General features: G+C 39.9%; 2 protein-coding genes across 2 annotated transcripts; both read right to left on the bottom strand.

The window, feature by feature from the left end:
• Window positions 1-6,157: 6,157 nt before the first annotated feature.
• Window positions 6,158-18,524, bottom strand: LOC134679222 (uncharacterized). The gene is made up of 2 exons (XM_063538109.1): window positions 18,460-18,524; window positions 6,158-6,836 (listed from the first exon to the last, which is right to left on the bottom strand). The coding sequence occupies exons 1-2, from the start codon at window positions 18,500-18,502 to the stop codon at window positions 6,187-6,189; spliced, it is 693 nt and encodes a 230-aa protein (XP_063394179.1). The 5' UTR covers window positions 18,503-18,524; the 3' UTR covers window positions 6,158-6,186.
• Window positions 18,525-20,385: 1,861 nt separating this feature from the next.
• LOC134678126 (uncharacterized) lies at window positions 20,386-21,634 on the bottom strand. Its single transcript, XM_063536575.1, has 2 exons — window positions 21,564-21,634; window positions 20,386-21,122 (listed from the first exon to the last, which is right to left on the bottom strand). Exons 1-2 carry the CDS (start codon window positions 21,601-21,603, stop codon window positions 20,386-20,388), a joined length of 777 nt encoding a protein of 258 aa, XP_063392645.1. The 5' UTR covers window positions 21,604-21,634.
• Window positions 21,635-24,395: the final 2,761 nt, after the last annotated feature.

The raw sequence follows: 24,395 nt of genomic DNA, 5'->3' as shown, positions 1-24,395 counted from the left end.
TTTTTGGTAAATTGAGTGAAGTTCATTGCCGCATTACAGCTGAGAATGGAAATCAGTCACATCATTTTATCACGAAAATTGACAGTGCCGCAGCAGTAATGTTGCAACAGAGTACCTAATGCTGCTGCAGTCGTCACCCAAATGTCACCTTTATCATATGTTAGGGTAGAATGTAATTGAAAACGCGAGCGAAGCGAGCGCGAAAATTTTTCGATATAAAAACGATATGAAATATGATAGACAGTTGTACATTTTTACCCGACTACGGCAACGCAAAAGGAGGGTTATGATTTTGACCGGTATGTATGTGGGTATGTACGTATGTATGTTCATCTGTTCCCTCATAACTTCTAAAGTACTTATTATAATTTAACAAACGATGTGTCATTCGAATCGTCTTAATCGTCCGCTGGTTATAGGCTATATGGAGTCCCAAAAAAATGAACACTGCGCCCTCTAGAGGTCATAAAATCACGAACCAAAAAACTAAAATTAAGTAATGATGATGTGTTATACATCATTGGAAAGAGCTCAATTAGCACATTTCAAATATATAAATATTGTTAGCGTTTGCACCCGGCTTTGCTTGCATGCGCCAGATAAAACATTAAATTTTCGGTTAGCTACAAGCGCTCTGGTTTCTATCCGCGTGTTACGCGACTACGCGATACAAGAAGGTTTTTGCAAAAGAAATTTGTTTGGCCGCTATACATGGTGTTTTTTTAATGTACTGCAACATTTTATAACGTGAATAGGTATAGAAGTCCTGATCAGCCAAAATGTATGAAACAGTCAATTTTTTTACAAGATACGTACGCGTTCCGAAGCCGGGCGCCTTCGGCGCCCTCATACTAAAAGAGTCGGGCGGAGCCCGACGTACGCGTTACAAAGCCGGGCGCCTTTGGCGCCCTCATACTAAAAGTGTCGGGCGTAGCCCGACGTACGCGTTCCAAAGCCGGGCGCCTTCGGCGCCCTCATACTAAAAGAGTCGGGCGTAGCCCGACATACGCGTTCCAAAGCCGGGCGCCTTCAGCGCCCTCATACTAAAAGAGTCGGGCGTAGCCCGACATATGCGTTCCAAAGCCGGGCGCCGAAGGCGCCTTCATACTAAAAGTGTCGGGCGTAGCTCGACGTACGCGTTCCAAAGCCGGGCACCTCCTTCGCCCCCAGACTAGAAGAGTCGGGCGTAGCCCGACATACGCGTTCCAAAGCCGGGCGCCTTCGGCGCCCTCATACTAAAAGAGTCGGGCGTAGCCCGACATACGCGTTCCAAAGCCGGGCGTCTTCGGCGCCCTCATACTGAATCTGTCGGGCGTAGCCCGACGTACGCGTTCCAAAGCCGGGCGCCTGCGGCGCCCTCATACTAAAAGAGTCGGGCGTAGCCCGACGTACGCGTTCCAAATCCGGGCGCCTTCGGCGCCCTCATACTAAAAGTGTCGGGCTACGCCCGACGTACGCGTTCCAAAGCCGGGCGCCTTCGGCGCCCTCATACTAAAAGAGTCGGGCGGAGCCCGACGTACGCGTTGCAAAGCCGGGCGCCTTCGGCGCCCTCATACTAAAAGTGTCGGGCGTAAACCGACGTACGCGTTCCAAAGCCGGGTGCCTTCGGCGCCCTCATACTAAAAGATTCGGGCGTAGCCCGACATACGCGTTCCAAAGCCGGGCGCCGAAGGCGCCTTCATACTAAAAGTGTCGGGCGTGGCCCACGTACGCGTTGCAAAGCCGGGCGCCTTCGGCGCCCTCATACTAAAAGTGTCAGGCGTAGCCCGACGTACGCGTTCCAAAGCCGGGCGCCTTCGGCGCCCTCATACTAAAAGAGTCGGACGGAGCCCGACGAACGCGTTGCAAAGCCGGGCGCCTTCGGCGCCCTCATACTAAAAGAGTCGGGCGTAGCCCGACATATGCGTTCCAAAGCCGGGCGCCGAAGGCGGCCCTCATACTAAAAGTGTCGGGCGTAGCCCGACGTACGCGTTCCAAAGCCGGGCACCTTCTTCGCCCCCAGACTAAAAGAGTCGGGCGTAGCCCGACATACGCGTTCCAAAGCCGGGCGCCGAAGGCGCCCTCATACTGAATGTGTCGGGCGTAGCCCGACGTACGCGTTCCAAAGCCAGGCACCTTCTTCGCCCCCAGACTAAAAGAGTCGGGCGTAGCCCGACGCACGCGTTCCAAAGCCGGGCGCCTTCGGCGCCCTCATACTAAAACAGTCGGGCGTAGCCCGACGTACGCGTTCCAAAGACGGCCGCCATCGGCGCCCTCATAGGCACTAAAGGAGTCGGGCGTAGCCCGATATAGGCGGCGCTCTGCGTGCATTTCTGTACTGAGGACGCCCTCGCAAAAGTAATATAAAGTGACTTCAAAAAGTTAGTAACGAAATCATGACCCCAAAATTAATTAAATAAAAAATAAGTTTAAAAACTAAAACCCGACTACTGCAAATCGCGCTCTAAAAAGTATGAAACAAGATAGAATTCTTATCTAAAATTATCAAGCAGGACATATTATAAATGTTACCATTTTTTTTTATAAAAATATAACGTAATATAATTTACTGAATTTTTTATATATTTACAGAGAATCAGAGGATAGCCGTGGTCGTATGCCACATTACTTTTAAGTTTATAATCGTGGCATACGACCACGGCGATCCTCTGAATCTCTGTAAATATATAAAAAATTCAGTAAATTATGTTACGTTATATTTTTATAAAAAAAATGGTAACATTTATAATATTTCCTGCTTGATAATTTTAGATAAGAATTCTATCTTGTTTCATACTTTTTAGAGCGCGATTTGCAGTAGTCGGGTTTTAGTTTTTAAACTTATTTTTTATTACTTTTAGTATGGAAATCAGCCACATCATTTTATGACGAAAATTGACAGTACCGCAGCAGTAACGTTGCAACAGAGTAATGCTGCTGCAGTCGCCACCCGAATGTTACCTTTATCATACCTTAGAAAATTTTTCGATATAAAAAACGCAATTTTACTTTTAGTCCCAACCAGGCGCGAATCCAGGATTTCATACAAAGAAGGGATGGGACAGTTTTCTATCAGCCTAGCTTCGCATAGGGCTCGATATTTAAGGGTCTCAGCGAGGTTGTTTTCATGCATAAAAGATGCAAGAAAGCAGAGCTTGGAATTGACCAAGTGAATTGAATTGGCGAAGTGTGAGCAAGGCAGTAGGCCCAGCTGCGAAAGAGGAAAGCTTGGATTTGGATCCACGCCCAAGTGTAATTATGGCAGAAGATTAACTTTGCCGTAAGGCAGAAGGCCTCGCATAAGACCTAACGCCGAACCACAAAAGAGTGGGTTGAAATCGAATCTATGCATGTAATCACGACTCTTCTACTGCTACCGATTGTTTCCCAAAGAATTACGCGCCATTATTTTTGCAAATTAGCTTTTGGACAGCTAAAAAAAATCGTGTGGTAAAAACGATGTGTCTGTCCCTAATTTTAAAATTTGTTCTACTTTTTCAACCTGGCATTTTGGTGCCCCCCCCCCCCCCTGAACGTGATGCCCTAAGCACGTGCTTGTTTTGCTTATTGGTTAATCCGGCACTGGTCCGAAGGTCCGGCTTTGGTAAGCGTACAGCGTGTCACGTACGTCGGGCTTAAGGAATGCAAATCGGTTATTTTTTGTTGTTGTTGTTGTTGTCCTAAGGCACCCCAGAGGTGCAAAGGGCCTTCACAAGCTCGCGCCACGCCTTCCTATCTTCAGCGACCGCTCTGGCCTCGCTCCAGCTCAACCCGACCGCTCGTAGCTCATTTGTGACGGACCGCTGCCAAGAGTGTACAGGGCGCCCGAGGCCACGGCTTCCTTCCGGCGGTTATTTTTTGTATGGAAATAACCGCGGTTTCGGTTAAAAACCGATTATTTCCATACAAAAAATAACCGATTTGCATTCCGTAGTTGGGCTAAGGTTAAGGCATTCAGAAGTTAAGGTGTAATAAAGAAACTCAGATCAATAAATATATACCTACATACAAACACGAACGCTGAAAACACAATACACTCTCTCTCTCTTTTTTCTGGGTAGTCGTGAAAAAGATGGCACTGTGCAATGAGGGCTAATTAATTTACTGTCGTTTAATTTTGTTGTATATTATTAATTCGACATAATTCTTCTTCGGCCTAACGTTTTCCCGGCCTAGCGCCAGGGACAATATAATTCGACATAATTATTCAATTAAATTTGTTGATGTCCGTACCCCCTCATCTAAACTTAGAGTTAATTTGGCAAAAACCTTCCTCGGTGGCTATTCATGTCACTACGTATTAAATTCAGCGCCATCTGTTAGTTTACCAGGGTACTCAATAGTGGTAGCACATATTTGAAAAAAGTTTGCCCCTCCTTCATAAGTAGCGCCATAAGATTCAGGGGCAAACTTAAATCAAGCGAGGGTTGTGGCTACCCCCCCTTTTAGGGGTTGAATTTTTATAGCCTATAACCTGGCCGGAAATTTTCTCGACAGATTAGTAAAGTTTGCATCAAAATCCGTTCAGCCGTTTTCACGTGATGCGCGTTCAAATAAACAGACAAACAGATAAACAGACAAACAGAGAAAAATTCTAAAAACTGTTGGAACGTGTTCTGTTATCGATTCTAAGTATCCCCAGCCAACTTTTTTTCAAATATCTTCCATGTACAGACTTTCGACCCTCTACAGCTTTATTATATCTATAGAAGATAGATAAATAAATAAAAATAAATCTTATAAATCTCCGGAAATTTCGCGGTTTTTTCCATTTTTGACAAAGTTGCGTTCGGAGCTCGAGGTCTCAAACTTGGATAAATCATTGGGCCAACATCATAAACAAGTCTGCAAAAAATTAGAACTACCGGATTTAACGCAAACGCTTAATGTATAAAATTACTGTATTATTGGCACTTTTTCGCATTCTGTCGGATTCAGTGCTATGTCGATGAAGCTATTTGACGATCGGTCTGGCCTGGGTAGTGATAGTGACCCTGCCTTATGAAGCCGATGACGGGTTCGAATCCCGGGTAGGAGCATTGGAACTATACACTTTCAAACAAAAAAAATATTTTCCAAATCGGTTCACCAATGACGGAGTTATGAGATAAATACATACAAAAACAACGGTCGTATTGATAACCTCCTCCTTTTTTTGTAGTCGGTTAAAAACTAGTTAAAACAAGACCAGATAAATCATAATCATTTGGGAAAGAAGTGACCACCAAAAACATAAATGTAAAAAAGGAGAGCCAAGTTCAATACAAAAATTATGCTTTGCTATGGGCTTCGCCGCAAAAAGAATGGAGATCTAAATGAGTGCCAAGTTCTATGCAAAATCCAAATATGTATAATGCATATATAGGAACAAAACTGATCAAGTTTGTTTTAATTTAATTTGAATGAGTTTTATAAGCACTATTTTTGTGTTTTTTTTTTCATTGTTTTTGGCCCGATAAATTAATTAAAAATAGCCTTGACCATATTTCTTCAGGCACCCCTATTTATTTAATGTTCTGGAACATATATTCTTTCATATTTTCATAGTTTCATCCGTCAGACAGATTGGTGAAGGTCGAATACATATATCTCGGATCTCCTACTAATACATTTGCTACTAAACTTAAGTACAATCTCGGTCGATGGATGTTCGAAATGACATTGATATGTTACCGATTTCAATTGTTTGGTTGAGTTAAATTTAATACCCCTGTTGCTCCAACGCTATATGCTACATTTAATTACTTTTTAATATTATGTTTAAAAAGTAATTAAATGTAGCATATATTGTTATATAGCGTTGTTGTAACACGGTCATTACATTTAACTAAACCAAACAATTGAAATCTGTGACATATGAATGTCATATCGAACATCGATCGAGCAAATGTATGAACTCATTCTAAACACTAATCATTATGTAAACCGGCCCTAGACTTTATAGGAAGAAAATAAATTATTAATTATCTCCGAAATGGAGTTAATTAGAATATCGGTGTCTTTGAGAAAGTTACTTGATTTAAGCTCAGGAATGCACCCTTGAAATAAACAGAAAAAAAACACGGTGTTTGTTAGTCTGTAAGGTATTTTGTAATATGGCCTTTATGCCTGATTTTAAATGTTAAATAAATAAATCAATCAATAAACGCTCGGGAAAATACACATTTCATTAAAAAGTATTGCATTCATCTTCCATGGAGTATTCCATCACCAAACCTGTGGGTGCATCTTCTTGGGGGCCTTCTCTCGAGGCAGGTTTCTTAATTCCCTGATCTTCATGTGCAGCCTTTTCAGCACTTCGTAGTAGTAGATAAAGTCAACGTGCATTTTAGCCACCTTATGATGCAATGTTAGCGCGGGAACACTATTACCATATTCATTCCACGTATCCTTTCCCAACCTGATATTTAAAATCTCCAAAATCTTAATCGATTTGTTGTGCAACATATATAGTTTTTTAGCGATCACCCCGACGCGGTAGGCGATTGAATTCTTATCCACGTAGGTGGGGGATTCGAATAGTTGCAATTTATGTCTAGCCATGTAAACGAGTTGTAACATGGAGTCTAGGATTTTAGTTCTGAACTGCATATTGGTAGCCTTGGTGTATTCTGAGTTGTCTCCTTTATATGTCTGCACACGTCTGTTCTTAAACGGTTCTCCTTCTAGCAGTACTGGATCCTCTAAGTTATCTGTGATCTGACGCCGGAACACCTCTTCATTGCGTCTGAATTGGTCCATGTTTAAATAGGATTTCATATTTTTGATTAAGCGATTGATGAAACTTGTATTGCCTTTTTCGGAAAAAGAAACCACGTCTTGAATTCTTGGATACTTCTTTTTCGATTCCGCCACACCTAATGAAAGTAATGAATTAATTAATAAACCTGGATAAAACCGGTCAAGAGCGAATCGGACTCGCCCTTCGATGTTTCCGTACTTTTTTAGTATTTGATGTTATAGAGGTAACCGAAATACATCTGTGAAAATCTCAACTGTCTAGCTATCATGGTTCATGCGATACAGCCTGTTGACAGACAGGCAGACAGACGGACAGAGTCTTAGTGATAGGATCCCGTTTTTAACCTTTGGGTACGGAACCCTAAAACTGAACACCGTCATTATAAAAAAACGGACAAGTGAGAGTCGGACTCGCCCACCGATGGTTCTGTACAAACTTCAGTTATTTTACTAATTTGTTGGTCGTGAGACATACTACATTATACCGGGTGTGGCCTGTAACACAAGCAAATAATTAAAACATAGATCGTACTCTTCAAACGGTGACAGTTTTGTTCAACAACTTTTAAAATTATGAAGTATTTAGACTCCCTATTTTTCATACAAAATAAATATTGTCTTCAATGGACGCCATCGCCACGCCATATCATTGTGATTGACGTTGCTTGTCACGTCTTGAACATATAGTCCGGTGGCCGGCTGCATGAAACAAACCTCATCAAAAAATAGAATATACCCTGTAGAGGTACCTGACATTTAGTAGCTTCCAACGCACTTGGTCGGCCTGGGCTTAACCTGGCAGATTTTGTACAAATGGCAAAAACGTTGGACAAAAATTCATCACAAAAAACCTCATCGAAAAATAGAATGAAACTTGTATGGTACGACAGCTGCCTTTGAGGGCAGTAAAAAAAAAGTGGTCGGCCTCACCTTAGCCTGGCAGTTTTTGCAGTCCGACCAGATTTATTGGGTCACGTGAGAGCTACAATTTACCTCATCGAAAAATAGAATGAAACAAACGGATTATAATAGCTAAAATAAGCCTGTTGATGTATGTCTTGGTCGGCCTCACCTTAACCTGGCAGTTTTTGCAGTCCGACCAAATTTATAAAAAAATCATCAAAAAATTGTTATCTAAAAATCGTATGAAACTTGTATGGTACGACAGCTGCCTTTGAGGACAGTAAAAAAAAAGTGGTCGGCCAAATCCTGTATTGGCAGGTTCCTGTGTCCGACCAATTTAATGGTACCATGTGAGAGCTACAATTTACCTCAACGAAAAATAGAATGAAACAAACGGATTATAATAGCTAAAATAAGCCTGTTAACGTATGTCTTGGTCGGCCTCACCTTAACACGTTCGCGGACGCGGATTGCATAGCATCCGTTTTTGTACTCCTCCTGGTGACGCGCCTGCTATTGCATCCGTTATTCTTTTTAAATTTCTTCGTTGAAATGCTTATCAATCCGCTTAACCACAGTATAATATTATTCATCAACTTTTCCTCTACCAGTCACCAGAGTCAAATAATGCGTACTGCCATATTACATAGTTTTATCGAAGTTAAAAATTATCCTGTGACGTCTCCAAATTGGCCCCCCTTTCTGTGACGCGGATGCTATAGCATTCGTCTTTGTATGGCAGCTCCCTTAGTAGCCCGGCAGGTGCGTCTGGGAGTGGACACATGTAATTTGGGTCAATTTCGTGCGCGATAGCGATTTTGACGTATTTTTATAAAATCGTAATTAATGTTTTTCTTACAATTTCTTTAAGTTTTTCATTGTGTTTTAATAAACAAACGTGTTTACTTGCTGTTAATTACACTACAGTAAAATTTTGATAACGATTAATGTGAAAAAGTGAGGCATGAATGTGTATACCTATTATTGAATTAATTACGTTACTAGTCATAGTTTTGGTCATATAATTGTGAATTATAGCCTGTTGGCGCTCGATGATCACCTCCCACAAGGTAAGCACCTTATGACACGCATTTGTGGTATCATTCTTTGTATATTTCATGCCTTGTATTTGGTGCAGATGCATCCGAAAAAGAATATAAAGTTGGGTGAATCATCGCTTGGCAGGAAAAGTGGTGGACGCTTTACGTCCAGAACTTAACGCGGCGGTGCGTTACAGGGAACTGAAAAAGTGTAACGCGGTACATATTGACACTTTTGAGAAGTAGTGTTGGCGTAAAATGCTGCGTATACCTTGGACAGCTAGAAGAACAAACCTCTCATTTTAAGAGAGCTCAACATTGCAACTCGGCTCTCTACAACATGCTATGAGACCCATGACTGGGCCTTTAGATTAGAGCCGGTCTCCAACGCATAATTTGTAGGTAGTATCACATAATTTGAGGTCGAATGAACAGCGAACGTGCTTGGCATGGGGCATGTATGAGATGGACTCAATATTACAATGATAAGCAAAGAGGGAACAAAACAGAAGAAGAAAATTGTTTGAAGAGGTCAGCAAATGAGTCTTTAGAGCAAAAATCGCGCCCTTAGGAAGTCAGAAGTCTCAGCCATCAAGTCCATCGAGCACGATGTATGAATGCTATAACATGCGATGTCATATAAAATCCCATCTTGACTATGTCACGTGACAGACATGCTTATGCATCCGAATTGTATAGCATTTGTTGTCACATAGCGTATAAAAAATATACTTCATATTGACGCGGATTGCATAGCATTCGCCTTGCATAGCATTACGCGTCATATACAAACCTAAAAGATATATTTGTAGTGACAGGAATGCTATAACAGTCCCAATATTTCCATACAAAATTTAGGTGTCCAACTGGTGTGACTGACCGTCCGCGAACGTGTTAACCGGGCAGTTTTTGCAGTCCGACCAAATTTATAAAAAAATCATCAAAAATTTTTTATCGAAAAATCGTATGAAACTTGTATGGTACGATAGCTGCCTTTGAGGACAGTAAAAAAAAGTGGTCGGCCAAATCCTGTGTTGGCAGGTTCCTGTGTCCGACCAATTTTGTGGTACCACGTGAGAGCTACAATTTACCTCATCGAAAAATAGAATGAAACAAACGGATTATAATAGCTAAAATAAGCCTGTTGACGTATGTCTTGGTCGGCCTCACCTTAACCTGGCAGTTTTTGCAGTCCGACCAAATTTATAAAAAAATCATCAAAAAATTTTTATCGAAAAATCGTATGAAACTTGTATGGTACGATAGCTGCCTTTGAGGACAGTAAAAAAAAAAGTGGTCGGCCAAATCCTGTGTTGGCAGGTTCCTGTGTCCGACCAATTTTGTGGTACCACGTGAGAGCTACAATTTACCTCATCGAAAAATAGAATGAAACAAACGGATTATAATACCTAAAATAAACCTATTGATGTATGGCTTGGTCGGCCTCACCGTAGCCTGGCAGTTTTTGCAGTCCGACCAAATTTGTGGTACCACGTGACAGCTACAATTTACCTCATCGAAAATAGGATGAAAAAAAACGGATTATAATAGCTAAAATAAACCTGTTGACGTATAGCTTGTTACGGACGGCTTTCATAAATTTGTGGCAGTGTACGGCAGAATCCACTTGCATCAAATTTGAAGCAACACATTGTGGCTGGACATTAAGAGATGAAATGTATAAGATCAAATGGTTTGAAGGACACATAACGCCTTTGCGAGTCGAAGAAATAACAATAGATAAGTCGGAGTCTGGGGAAAGTTCGTCAGACTTCGACTCCGAAGCTGATTATGATTAACAGTAATTATTAACAATAAAAGGGTTATTCCCACTAGTTACCACCAAGTTCTTATCAGTGGTAACTACTGGGAATTGTTTTCCCACCTTTTACCACTGGTAACTACTGGGAAAAAAAATTCCTAGTAGCTACCACCAACTCGGTTTGGTGGTACCTACTGGGAATTTTTATTCCCAGTAGTTACCTATAGGTATATTTCCACAATTTGTCGCACACTATTGCAGTATTTTGGAGAAAAAAAAAACATACAACGGCATTGATAACCTCCTCCTTTGGGATTTGGAAGTCGGTTAAAAAAGGAGAATGTTTACAATTTATTGGAAACAATGTATGTGATTTGACAGTGACAGCAACTCTACTATGGAGGCGCCACCTGGCGTGATAAAATGTCAGTTATGCCTCCTCATTCTATCTGTAGTGGAAAAGTAGAATATATGATTCAAAACTTGTCAAAAATCGATGAAAACCTTTTTATTTTTTACATCTGTGAGACATCATCTCAACGTAACTGTTACTCTGAAACCACGTCGGTAGTTAGAAAACGTTATTTAGATATTAGATAGATTTATGAATAAAATTTGAACTGAATGCTTTCTTTTTTTAAAGCCCTCCATGTATTCATTTACTTATGACTTTTTTCAGTTAGCATTATTAAGTTCAAGCTGCGAAGAAACCATATTTTCAATATAGAAATTATTATTCTTCATAAATGTGGTCGGACTGCAAAAACTGCCCGGCTAAGGTGAGGCCGACCGAGCCATGCGTCAACAGGTTTATTTTGCTATTGTAATCCGTTTTTTATTCATCCTATTTTTCGATGAGGCAAATTGTAGCTGTCACGTGGTACCACAAATTTGGTCGGACTGCAAAAACCGACAGGTTAAGGTGAGGCCGCTCAAGACATACATCAACAGGTTTATTTTAGCTATTATAATCCGTTTTTTTTCGTCCTATTTTTCGATGAGGTAAATTGTAGCTGTCACGTGGTACCACAAATTTGGTCGGACTGCAAAAACTGCCCGGCTAAGGTGAGGCCGACCAAGCTATACGTCAACAGGTTTATTTTGCTATTATAATCCGTTTTTTATTCATCCAATTTTTCGATGAGGCAAATTGTAGCTGTCACGTGGTACCACAAATTTGGTCAAACTGCAAAAACCGACCGGTTAAGGTGAGGCCGCTCAAGACATACGTCAACAGGTTTATTTTAGATATTATAATCCGTTTTTTTTTTCGTCCTATTTTTCGATGAGGTAAATTGTAGTTGTCACGTGGTACCACAAATTTGGTCCGACTGCAAAAACTGCCAGGCTACGGTGAGCCCGACTAAGCCATACGTCAACAGGGTTATTTTAGCTATTATAATCCGTTTGTTTCATTCTATTTTTCGATGAGGTAAATTGTAGCTCTCACGTGGTACCACAAAATTGGTCGGACACAGGAACCTGCCAACACAGGATTTGGCCAACCACTTTATTTTTACTGTCCTCAAAGGCAGCTATCGTACCATACAAGTTTCATACGATTTTTCGATAAAAAAATGTTTGATGATTTTTTTATAAATTTGGTCGGACGGCAAAAACTGCCAGGTTAAGGTGAGGCCGACCAAGACATACGTCAACAGGCTTATTTTAGCTATTATAATCCGTTTGTTTCATTCTATTTTTCGATGAGGTAAATTGTAGCTCTCACGTGGTACCACAAAATTGGTCGGACACAGGAACCTGCCAACACAGGATTTGGCCGACCACTTTTTTTTTACTGTCCTCAAAGGCAGCTATCGTACCATACAAGTTTCATACGATTTTTCGATATAAAATTTTTGATGATTTTTTTATCAATTTGGTCGGACTGCAAAAACTGCCAGGTTAAGGTGAGGCCGACCAAGACATACGTCAACAGGCTGATTTTAGCTAATATAATCCGTTTGTTTCATTCTATTTTTCGATGAGACAAATAGTAGTTCTTACGTGGTACCACAAAATTGGTCGGACACAGGAACCTGCGAACACAGGATTTAGCCGACCACTTTTTTTTACTGTCCTCAAAGGGAGCTATCGTACCATACAAGTTTCATACGATTTTTAGATAAAAATTTTTTGATGATTTTTTTATAAATTTGGTCGGACTGCAAAAACTGCCCAGTTAAGGTGAGGCCGACCAAGACATACGTCAACAGGCTTATTTTAGCTATTATAATCCGTTTGTTTCATTCTATTTTTCGATGAGGTAAATTGTAGCTCTCACGTGGTACCACAAAATTGTTCGGACACAGGAACCTGCCAACACAGGATTTGGCCGACCACTTTTTTTTACTGTCCTCAAAGGCAGCTATCGTACTATACAAGTTTCATACGATTTTTCGATAAAAATTTTTTTATTATTTTTTTATAAATTTGGTCGGACTGCAAAAACTGCCAGGTTAAGGTGAGGCCGACCAAGACATACGTCAACAGGCTTATTTTAGCTATTATAATCCGTTTGTTTCATTCTATTTTTCGATGAGGTAAATTGTAGCTCTCACGTGACCCAATAAATCTGGTCGGACTGCAAAAACTGCCAGGCTAAGGTGAGGCTGACCACTTTTTTTTTACTGTCCTCAAGGTCAGGTATCCTACCATACAAGTTTCATTCTATTTTTCGATGAGGTTTTTTTTGATGATGTTTTGTCCAACGTTTTTGCCATTTGTACAAAATCTGCCAGGTTAAGCCCAGGCCGACCAAGTGCGTTGGAAGCTACTAAATGTCAGGTACCTCTACAGGGTAGGTATATTCTATTTTTTGATGAGGTTTGTTTCATGCAGCCGGCCACCGGACTAATAACAAAATTCGCAATACATTGCGTTGCGTCTTAGAATTAACTTCAAAATGTATTAAAATAAAAATCAAACCACAAGTTATTTTTAAAAGTCGCTGAACAAATGTTGGTCAGTATGAGGAGTACAGCCTACAGTTTAATTTTTTGCTCATGTTACAGGCCACACCCGGTATATGTAAGTACCTACTAACGACTACTACTAGAACTGTTAGTGCTTGAAAAAGGAGACCTAGGTATGTAATTAGGATCTCCGGAACATGTCGCGCGGGTGACTAAAAACACGTGAGAGAAACCGTAAATACTTAAAACATTCAATCTTATTTCTATAATCAAGAACTTACATTTCACAAAATTTTTTTGTTAAATTAAATATGTAGATGGTCAAGCATATCTTGTCAGTAGAAAAAGGCGCGAAATTCAAATTTACTATGAGAATGAGACGATATCCCTATCCCTTCGCGCCTATTTTTCAAATTTGCCGCCTTTTTCTATTGACAAGATCTGGCCCCAATTTCACATCGGTGACAGGTGCAACAATTGTAAAACATCACTGTTGCTGACGTCACAGGCATCCATGAGCTACGGTTACCGCTTACCATCAGGCGGGCCGTATTCCTGTTTGCCACCATCATTGTATTATTAAAAATACTTTATTATATCGGAAAAAACAGATATTTCTCTTGCTAAGTTTATGACAATTGTAACAAGAAACACTACAATTGTCACGAAATTCCGACATATTAACTCATTTCCTGTCAAGATTCACCGACAATTCTACAAATATGTCGACTCGAAAAAATAATTCTTGTTTCACAACATAATTGTAATACATACAATTGTAGCAAAATGCCTGTCATGTTTGTATTTCTATAGAAAATATTTTATAAAATTGTAATATGTCACCTGTCGCTTGACAATTGTCGCTCGACATACGTCACTGACAATTGTAGCCGTGGTGAAATTGGGGCCTGAGCGGCTACCGCGAAAACCGAAATTCGCAAATTGCGGGGATCTTTCTCTTTTACTCCAACCAATGAAAGCGTAATTAGAGTGACAGAGAAGAATCCCCGCAATTGACGATTTTCGGTATTGGCGGTAGTACTGCTTGACCAACTATAGCTTAAAATATGAAATAAATCGTAAAACAAAAAGCTAAAATAATATATTATGTAAAACGCCCATAAGTGTGTGTTGCCAGGCCTACATTAATATACAGGGTGATCAATCTAAATGGGTCAGTATGGAGAAGTCAGAAACTATAAGAGATAGCGAAATCTGTTCTTAGGAACCATGGCTTCGATTTTAGATTTAATAATAATGGCATTAATTTTTTTTTTTAAATCTATCATACATAACCGGGATTCGAACATGGTCAATATTCTTGTTGTTTGTTTGTATGGCAACTTTTAAACGATGCGTGATAGCTGGGGGGTGCTCGACCAAATATCATAGAGGGCCCCGAGACAAAACAAACTACATTAAAAAAAATTCAAAATGGCCGACTTTTTTTAATTTTTTCAAGTTGGTCCGAGCGCGCTGAGATTTGGCATGCGACGAGCCTAGGAGCCCAAAATTACCATGTCAAATTTTTTTTTGAAAAAATCCAAAATGGCGGCGAACACGGCCAAAGTCAAATTTCCAAGTAGGTTAAGCGAGCCTGAAGGGCGAGCTTCAGGCCGGGAGACCGAAAGCTGATCCCGGCGGAAGGCCGAAGGCCCGGAGCCTCCACCCCGACTCCCAAAACGCGAGGCCGAAGGCCGAGCTGCATGAATGCGGTGCTTCCAAGCGTTTTACCAAATCAACTGTCTTGATGCGCGAAGCCGGCGGGCCGAATTCCCGACGGCGAAGCGTCGAGGCTTGCGAAGGCCAAAGGCCGAGCTCCGCGTAGGGCTGAAGGCCTGAAGCGTCACATGAGAGGGGGCAGTTGGAGCTTAAACACGACCCAACACTTTTCCTATTGGGAGTCGGGGTCGGCCTTCGGCTCTCCGCCGGGGTCGGCCTTCGGCTTCCCGGCCAGAAGCTCGCCCTTCGGGGTCGCTTAACCTACTTGGAAATTTGACTTTGCCCGTGTCCGCCACCATTTTGGATTTTATCAAAAAAAAATTTTTGACATGTTAATCTTGGGCCCCTAGGCTCGCCACATGTCAAATCTCAGCGCGCTCGGACCAACTTGAAAAAATTAAAAAAAAGTCGGCCATATTGATTTTTTTTTAATGTAGTTTGTTTTGTCTCGGGGCCCTCTATGATATTTGGTCGAGCACCCCCCAGCTATCACGCATCGTTTAAAAGTTGCCATACAAACAAACAACAAGAATATTGACCATGTTCGAATCCCGGTTATGTATGATAGATTAAAAAAAAAATGAATGCCATTATTATTAAATCTAAAATCGAAGCCATGGTTCCTAAGAACAGATTTCGCTATCTCTTATAGTTTCTGACTTCTCCATACTGACCCATTTAGATTGATCACCCTGTATAGTATATTTGACTTTGTTTAAACTATAAGGGTTTCCAGTTGACTAGGTACGGAACTTTAACCCCTTACCAGGCTGACATTACAAAAAAAACCGGGCAAGTGCGAGTCGGACTCGCGCACAAAGGGTTCCGTACCATAATGCAAAAAAAAAAGCAAAAATAAACGGTCAACCATCCAAGTACTGACCACTCCCGACTAGTCCCGACGTTGCTCAACTTTGGTCAAACATCACGTTTGTTGTATGGGAGCCCCATTTAAATCTTTATTTTATTCTGTTTTTAGTATTTGTTGTTATAGCGGCAACAGAAATACATCATCTGTGAAAATTTCAACTGTCTAGCTATCACGGTTCGTGAGATACAGCCTGGTGACAGACGGACGGACGGACAGCGAAGTCTTAGTAATAGGGTCCCGTTTTACCCTTTGGGTACGGAACTCTAATGACAATCGAATGTCACTCTTACTCATTGAAAATAGAACACATGATTGAAGTGCCGTATGCCTTATATATCTGATATTATTACACATAATATTATCACTACTTGTAACGCAGAGTCCCTTGTGAATAAATAAGATATTAAATAATAAATTAGTTTTAATTTATTAAGCAAAACACAGACAGTTACGCAGCATGACACTTGATAGAATCGAATTTTCAAATCCGATTTGATATGAAATTACAGAATACAAAATGCGGCCAGTACTCTGGCGCCCAACCTCTTTTGACCATTCTAACACTCCTCCTTAATTTCATACCTCTAGAGATCTAGACCCATGCCTCTTGCACACGACACAAACTTACCCTTCAATAAGGCTTTCGTAAGTACGTCCGCCACCATTCGTTCTGTCTCCAAGTACACTAACTGGATATGCCCATTCTCAACCGCTTCTCTCACATAGTGGTGGCGCACATCAATGTGCTTTGTGCGTTGATGGTGCACAGGATTCTGCGCGATGGCAACTGCTGACTGGCTATCACTGAAGATAGTAAACTGCGTTTCTTGTTCTCCAGTGATCTCAGCAACAAATCGTTTTATAAATATTGCCTCTCTGGCTGCTTCTGAGATGGCAACATACTCGGCTTCCGCAGTTGAAAGGGCAATCGTTTTCTGTTTTTTGCTCTCCCAGCAAACAGCTCCTCCTTTCCATAGGAAGACCAAACCAGTAAACGATTTCCTATCGTAGGATGTAGCATGGCTAGCATCCGCATAACCGACTAGGCCTTTCATCTTGTCCGACTTTTTGTACTTGAGTCCTTGACTCTTTGTACCCTTTAGGTATCTAAGCACTCGCTTCGCTGCGATCCAGTGCTCGTCAGTATAGCACGTGTTAAATTGGCTTAGATAAGTCACAGTATGTGCTATGTCCGGCCTCGTGCAGACCGCCAGATACATAAGTGACCCTATGAGATTCTGATATGGTATGCCCTCATCAGTTTTGTTTGTTTCTCCTGGCTTCTCAAGCTTTTGTCCAGGCACTGCAGGCGTTGATGCGACCTTGCAGTCAACCATACCAAAGGTTTTCAATATGTTATCTACATAACTCTCTTGGTCGAATTTGATCGAAGTATCAGTTTGAGTAATCCGAATTCCCAAGATAAATTTCGCACGACCAAGATCCTTCATCTCAAATTTTTTCATGAGATCGGTTTTGACAGAGTTCAGCTCCTTTTTATCATTCCACAAGATAAGGATGTCATCCACGTACACTGCGAGTATAGTAATCTTTTTGTTACTAGATTTAATATAAACGCATGGTTCGTTCTTAGACCTCGTAAAACCTAATTGTAGCAACTCATTGTTCAGTTTCGTGTTCCATGCTCTAGGGGCTTGTTTTAACCCATACAGGGAACGTTTGAATAAGCATACGTAGTCCGAACGCCCTTCTTCAAAAACCTTCTGGTTGTTTCATGTACACAGTTACAGATAAGTCTCCATTTAGGAATGCGGTTTTGACATCCATCTGGTCAATGTGAAGGCGATAATCAGCTGCCAATGCTAAAAGTGTCCTTAGCGAGCTGTGTCTAACGACCGGGGAGAAGGTTTCGTCATAATTAGGGTTTGCAATCCGGATCCGAAATGTATGAAATTATCCGGATCTGGATCCGGATCCGCGGATCTTCCCATACATTTCGGATCCGTCGTGCAAACCCTAGTCATAATCAATGCCATATCTCTGGCTGAAACCGCGAGCCACGAGCCGAGCCTTGTACCTTTTTCGGGCCCATAACCTGATATTATTACACATAATATTATCACTACTTGTAACGCAGAGTCCCTTGTGAATAAATAAGATATTAAATAATAAATTAGTTTTAATTTATTAAGCAAAACACAGACAGTTACGCAGCATGACACTTGATAGAATCCAATTTTCAAATCCGATTTGATATGAAATTACAGAATACAAAATGCGGCCAGTACTCTGGCGCCAAACCTCTTAATTTGACCATTCTAACAATATCCCTTAGGGCCACTTGCACCATCATACATACTAATCCAGGGTTAACCTGTTAAACCTGGAGTTGCCATGGTTACCAGTACAATTTGACATTAGGTTAACGGTTTAACCGCTTATAACGCCGGGTTAGTAGGATGGTGCAAGTGGGCCTTAGCCTGGTAAAGGGTTAAATAACAGACGCTGCCTAAATAATACGCTAGGTGTATGCAATTTTATCATATTCAATAACTATTTACTTACATATTAAAATTAAAATTACACTGAGTTTCAAAGATGTGATCATCGCACGTGGAGGGTTAAAACAACTTAGCTCGTAAATAGGTTTGTAATATTTTAGCAATTTAACTAGTTGATTATCTTAAACAATAATTTTATGGTAAAGTACCTCCTTATCTTTTTTATTGAATTTGAGTTGTACCTTCTTGGTCTTGGCACGTCTAGGTACCTATGTCTACCATAACAAGTGTTCCATGACTTCCATGAATGTCAAAGTATAGATGGGTCATCAGGGTGCCTAGCCAAGGTGACAATCGATTGCGCTACGACAGCGGTCGACAACCTTTTAGCAGCCAAGAGCCACATAGTAGTTAAAAAAGAACGCACTTTGTTAATATTTATGACTTTATCAGATATTGTCGTTTGTCAATATTACAAAGAAAATATCCAGGGAGGCACCTCTTACTTGCGGCCCGCGGGTCGCCTGTTGACGACCGCTGCGCTACAACAACGAAACGCTTTGTGTCTCTCTGTCAATTTCCATATTAGTGCAGTGACGTAAAGGGTTAGGCATGTTGGCTACACATCCAGTGCATTTTTGTCACCCTATTTCTTTTGAATGACAAAGCGTCTTTTGTCTTGTAGGTACCTATATTAGTACCTACCCCTGATTTAACCAGCAAACCACCACAAATATCCCTTTAGGTAGTTAAGCGGAGTATGTCACTTTCTTTCCAGTTAGATCCTAAGGGCGTCCTTTCGGAAAACGTCACTTTCTGAGGACGTTGCTTTTGACGTCGGACACTTTCAGAGAACGTCTCTTTTAAAGCCCGCTCCACACTCGCGCGCCGCGATTCGCGCACGAATGTGTAGTGGGCTTAATACGAAACAGGAGCTGAGTTTTAAATATCTTAGGTAAATATACCCGTCTCGCTAACGGAAGCGGCTCCTAAAACTAGTGCGATAAGGACAAGGCGAAAAATCCTGCGTAAAAATCTCAAAAATCGAAGTTTCGTACTCGACTGTTTCCTCCTCCAAAACTTAACCAATCGTTACCAAATTTGGAAATCTAAATGATTATGAAATTATCTGTGTCGGACCGTTTTGCTTTTTTGGCTAATTGATATCAGTTTTGAATACTACGCCTCTCATTGCGGCATAGTCAACGAGGCCATTTTGGCCATTTTTGCTTAGTAGCTAGGTAGTATAACTAAATATATACAAATAGAAGCTAAGCTAATTTATATAATAATAACATCATCAGAATACACATATGATTTTAATGAAATTGTCATTGAATTGATTTGTGCCTTATCGAAAGCCCTATTGAATAGAGTAGTATTCGTATGTATTTATTCGGTTTATTTAGTACGCGTATCTAATGAATTCGATTATTTAGTTAATTTACATTTAATTACGTCACATGTGCCATGAACAGACAAGGAGAGCAAGATAAAATATATTGTTTTGTCTTCCTTCTTTCAATGGAACTCTTTTAGAGTTTCTCTTCCTCAAAGGAGGCTAGTGGTTAACACGAAACTTAAAATACTCTCATTTGCATCTTAAAAAAAACAGGATGGGTCACTGACCTGTCCCGGTAAAGTGAGGTAGTGTGAGTGACGTGTGCTTGTGTGTGAAATGGGGTAATTTGACAGAATCTGAAAATTTTCCGCCTTAATCAGACATGGCGGTACTTTTGAACATCGCATGTTAATAGTGTAAATTTGTATTCTAGGTAACATCTGTCATACTGTGTAAATGTAAACAGCAACTTTATAGCGGTAGTTAGGGTTGTCACCTATAATAAAATTATTAATTTTTAATGTGTTTTTGTTTTACTTTACCTAGCTTTAAAATGATAATAAATTGATTGAAAATTAATTAGATACCAATATATTTTCAGCAAAGATCATAGTACAGTATCACCCTGTATAGTTGAAAAACTTTATTTTAATTTTCTTGCACCATCTCGTAGCCATATTTCTGCATCTTCGCGTACTTTTCTGCGGAAGATAGGGTAGTAGTTTTAGTTTTCTCACTAGGAGTGTGAATAGGATGATCATTCAACTGCTCAAACCTCTCATGTAAATGCATTTGTACGAAGAACAGGTGCATGAAATCTTCGTGCGCCATAATAATCTTGTGGTGCATATTTAGAACTGAACTGCTCTCTTTTTCAAATTCCCCTTCGTTCTGCTTCATTACCATGACCGTATAATATCTCAAAGCCTTATATAACAAGTTATCCAATTTCTTTATGATCACACCTACACGGTACTCTGGTGTTTCCCTGTTGATATATCCATGGACTTCGACGATCTTTATTTTCGATCTAGCCATGTAAATGAGTTGTAACATGTTATCCGCCATTTTCGTTCTGAATTGTATTTTGTACGCTGCGGAAAATGTTTCTGTTGAGTTCAACCATTTTTGCACGCGTCTAGTATCCTTTGTTATTTTTTCGTCTTGTAGAAGTAAATCACCTCCAAGACCGCCCATCAGATGATTGCGAAATGCGGCATCGTCTTGTTTCAGTCTACGGATGTCCAGTTTTTCGATGTCTATGGTTAGGTCGCTCTCTGCAGGTCCGTGTGTTGTCTGTTGGGGCGTTTTGAAAGAGACTACGTCTTGAATGGTTGGGTAGGACTCTCTGTCTCGAACAGAAGTTCCCGGTGAACAAAAGAGGCCTGAAAATTAAAAATGATGATAATATTGATAATGAACAGAATTTACCACCTTCTACAAATATAACTGCTTAAGCTTTATGCGAACGCACGTATAATGTGCATTCTTGCCCTTGTACGCCTGACTCGTTTTATTTTTAGGGTTCCGTACCCAAAAGCGAAAATGGGAAAAGTACGAAACCCTCGGTGGGCGAGTCCGACTCGCACTTGTCCGGTTTTTTTCAAAACGAAACGATTCTGGATAAACAAAGAAATAATAAAGCACATTGTGGCGACACTTTAATCTTTAACCGAACTTAGAGCCAGTTTGAAAAGTCATGATGAGCTGCTTATTTATTTTCAATTTTGTAACTACATATTCGTAAGCATTAGTTTATACTATATAGTGTCTCAAGGTGATTAAACCGTCAAAATAAATGTAAACTATTCTAAAATCATGCTTACTTATCAAGAATATTTTGTTGAGTACTGACATTGTCGTCATACTGTAAACACAATCGATATGCGCATATTGTGCAATGTGCATTGCTAAATTATCAGACCTGCTTATGTCTTTGGCTATTAAATCGTAATAGGCAATTGCTTTGTGTAATTGCATATTTTTGAAGAGAATGGGTAAATATTTTATAACTCACAACACAAGCGTAAGGTATGTTGGGGTAATATCGGATGCGGGAGAAGAACGTAGGAAATACATTTCCGCCAAAATAGGCTTCATTTCTTAATTTTGACAACAATGTGCAAGACGCTATTTCATTGCGCTTCGGACACCAGTGTCCCTCCGCCGCTCAGTGATGTCGGATGGGTGCTATGCGCCTTTAAAGAGAGCAAGGTAATTTTGGTCATTTTTCTGGCCATCCGATCTTCGCCCTGTAATTTATATATTTTATTTTATTTATTGTTCAGAACGTATGTGTTCTCATACATAAAAATATAGATATAACTTACAAAAAGATATAAGAACAGACCTGTGGCCTATTTTATAAAGCTACAAGTTACAATTTACAAGCGGAAGTCACGTCTAACACATAGGGTTAGAAAGAGACTTCGGCTTGTAAATTGTAAGTTGTAGCTTTATAAAATGGACCACTGGGCCCAGTTTTATAAAGTTACAAGTTACAAGTTTACAGGCGTTTACTGGCAACACTTGTTCCGTTTTTTACAATTTGCGTTTTATAAAAGTACTGTGTTACAATTTTACAGGTTACAGGTACAAGTGCCTGTAGCTCAACCATAGACGAAAATACGGGAGTTTTATAGTTTTAAACTCATAATCGAACAGGCGTTTTATAAAAAAATTGTAAATTACAAGTGTAGATTGGTACACTTGTAACAAAAACTTACATAAGTCTTGAGTCCTGTAACAGCACAACAGCAGTTACTTGTAGACTCGTTTTCTGAGAGATTTTAAACTTTACTCTTTATTGTTAAGCACCAACGCCAACGATTGTGCCAGGGCATGCATACTTTTCCATGCACTGACCTTATCAGTTTTTGTTAATGTATCTGAAATATATAGTAAATAGGAAATAAAGTGACAATATGTTTGATATTGATTTTATTGACGATTCGTTTTATTTTATCTACTAGGAAATGGAAAGGGATTATTGCCGATATTTGTCGTTGATTTATTAGCATTCGTCTCTTTATATAAGTATAGTGCATTCACATTATGGTAAAGTATACTATTCATAATTTTCGATACACACCGTATTTATCTTTAAGCCGCTACCGAAACGATACATTTTAATGTAAGAATGTGAAAGAGTACCTACTTATTTACATGTTATTTACTTATTACGTAAATATTTCATTAAATCTAACTTAATCTGAATCTGAAAACGGCCCAAAAAGTATATCCTTGGCATGGAACGCCGCTCTCAACCACTCGATTTTTCCTTCATTTCTGGCCATTTTTCCAGTAATTAATATTTTACAGCAAACAAAAACACATAATGTGCACATAATTTAGTAGAGAACCGAGTATCTATGACACACGTTTTTTTTTTTAAATAGTGATGTCCTTCACACCTGTAGATTTCACATGTAATCGAGATTGACCGTGGTTCTTTACAACTGTAATTATTAATGTGTATTTATAAAACACCTGTAGCCGTTCACAGTGCATTACAGGTGCCTGTAGCCTGTACTCTTGTAACCTGTAACTTGTAACTTTATAAAACTGGGCCCGGAGGTTCATAATGTAAACATTAAAAGATACAAAAGCGTTTTGCGAAGAGAAAATAAGTAAAACATAACTGATAATACTACTACCTACTAATTATATATAGTCTCATAATTTATTTTATCAACAGCAGTTTGGATCTCATATGTTCTTTTAAAGTTGCAAGAGAGTGCATAAATGGATCGATATCACAGAAATACTCATTATAGTTTTTTGATACTCGTTTGAAAAAAGTATGTCTAGAATAATTAGTTCGTGCGAAACTCACATAAAATAAATTACGAGGACGTAAGGAGCGATGCGGTACATTAAACATAATATTTTGTAGCAAATTTGGGCAATTCTTAAGGCACGTACACACAGTGGCGTAGCTAGGTGGGGGCGGCGCGACCGTGAACATCAGTAGTGTCATCTATAAAAATTCGTAAAACTGTGGCAGATTGCACAATCGCCATTAAGGAAATAATTTACAACATGCCCCCGAGGAACCCGAAAGATTTTGACAGTATGTTCCTGATCAATATTTAAAAGAAGGTAAGCGATCTTGAAACGCCTTTTAATTGAAACACGCTTTTTAAAAATTAAAAACTATTACTTATGAAAGCAGAAGAATATAAATAAACGTATTAGATTCATAATTTTTACATATTTGCCGTAAGGTGAGTTCGCAAAGTTTCGGACGTTATGGTGGGTTGGGATGATGTTGGATTTTTTTTTCTCGGCTTGTGGATAGGGTATGGACATGATTTAAGTACAGAATTGATAATAATGAAATGCACTATATAATAGAGTTATCTTTCTAGACGTCAAAATGAGCGTGTAATGAGTGTTTAAATTAAGGAAACAAAATAAATTGACAGCATTGTTTTTTTACCTGGTGGTGTAAGAACGGACGGGCCTATAAGTTCGGCCCTATTGCCGGTATCATAGAGTTTACTATTGCAAAATAACTGGTATTACCCACTGATTAATATATTGAAGAATAAAATTGGCCTAGGAGTAATTCGGGCTATCATATCCGAGCCGATTTTTATTTTATTGCATTTTTTCCGTCCGATCTTACACCATGCGCTTAATTTTCAAGAAATTAT

This window comes from Cydia fagiglandana, chromosome Z (genome assembly GCF_963556715.1).
Source record: "Cydia fagiglandana chromosome Z, ilCydFagi1.1, whole genome shotgun sequence".
NCBI classification, from domain to species: Eukaryota; Metazoa; Arthropoda; class Insecta; order Lepidoptera; family Tortricidae; genus Cydia; species Cydia fagiglandana.
This window is presented reverse-complemented; position numbering and strand designations above follow the sequence as displayed.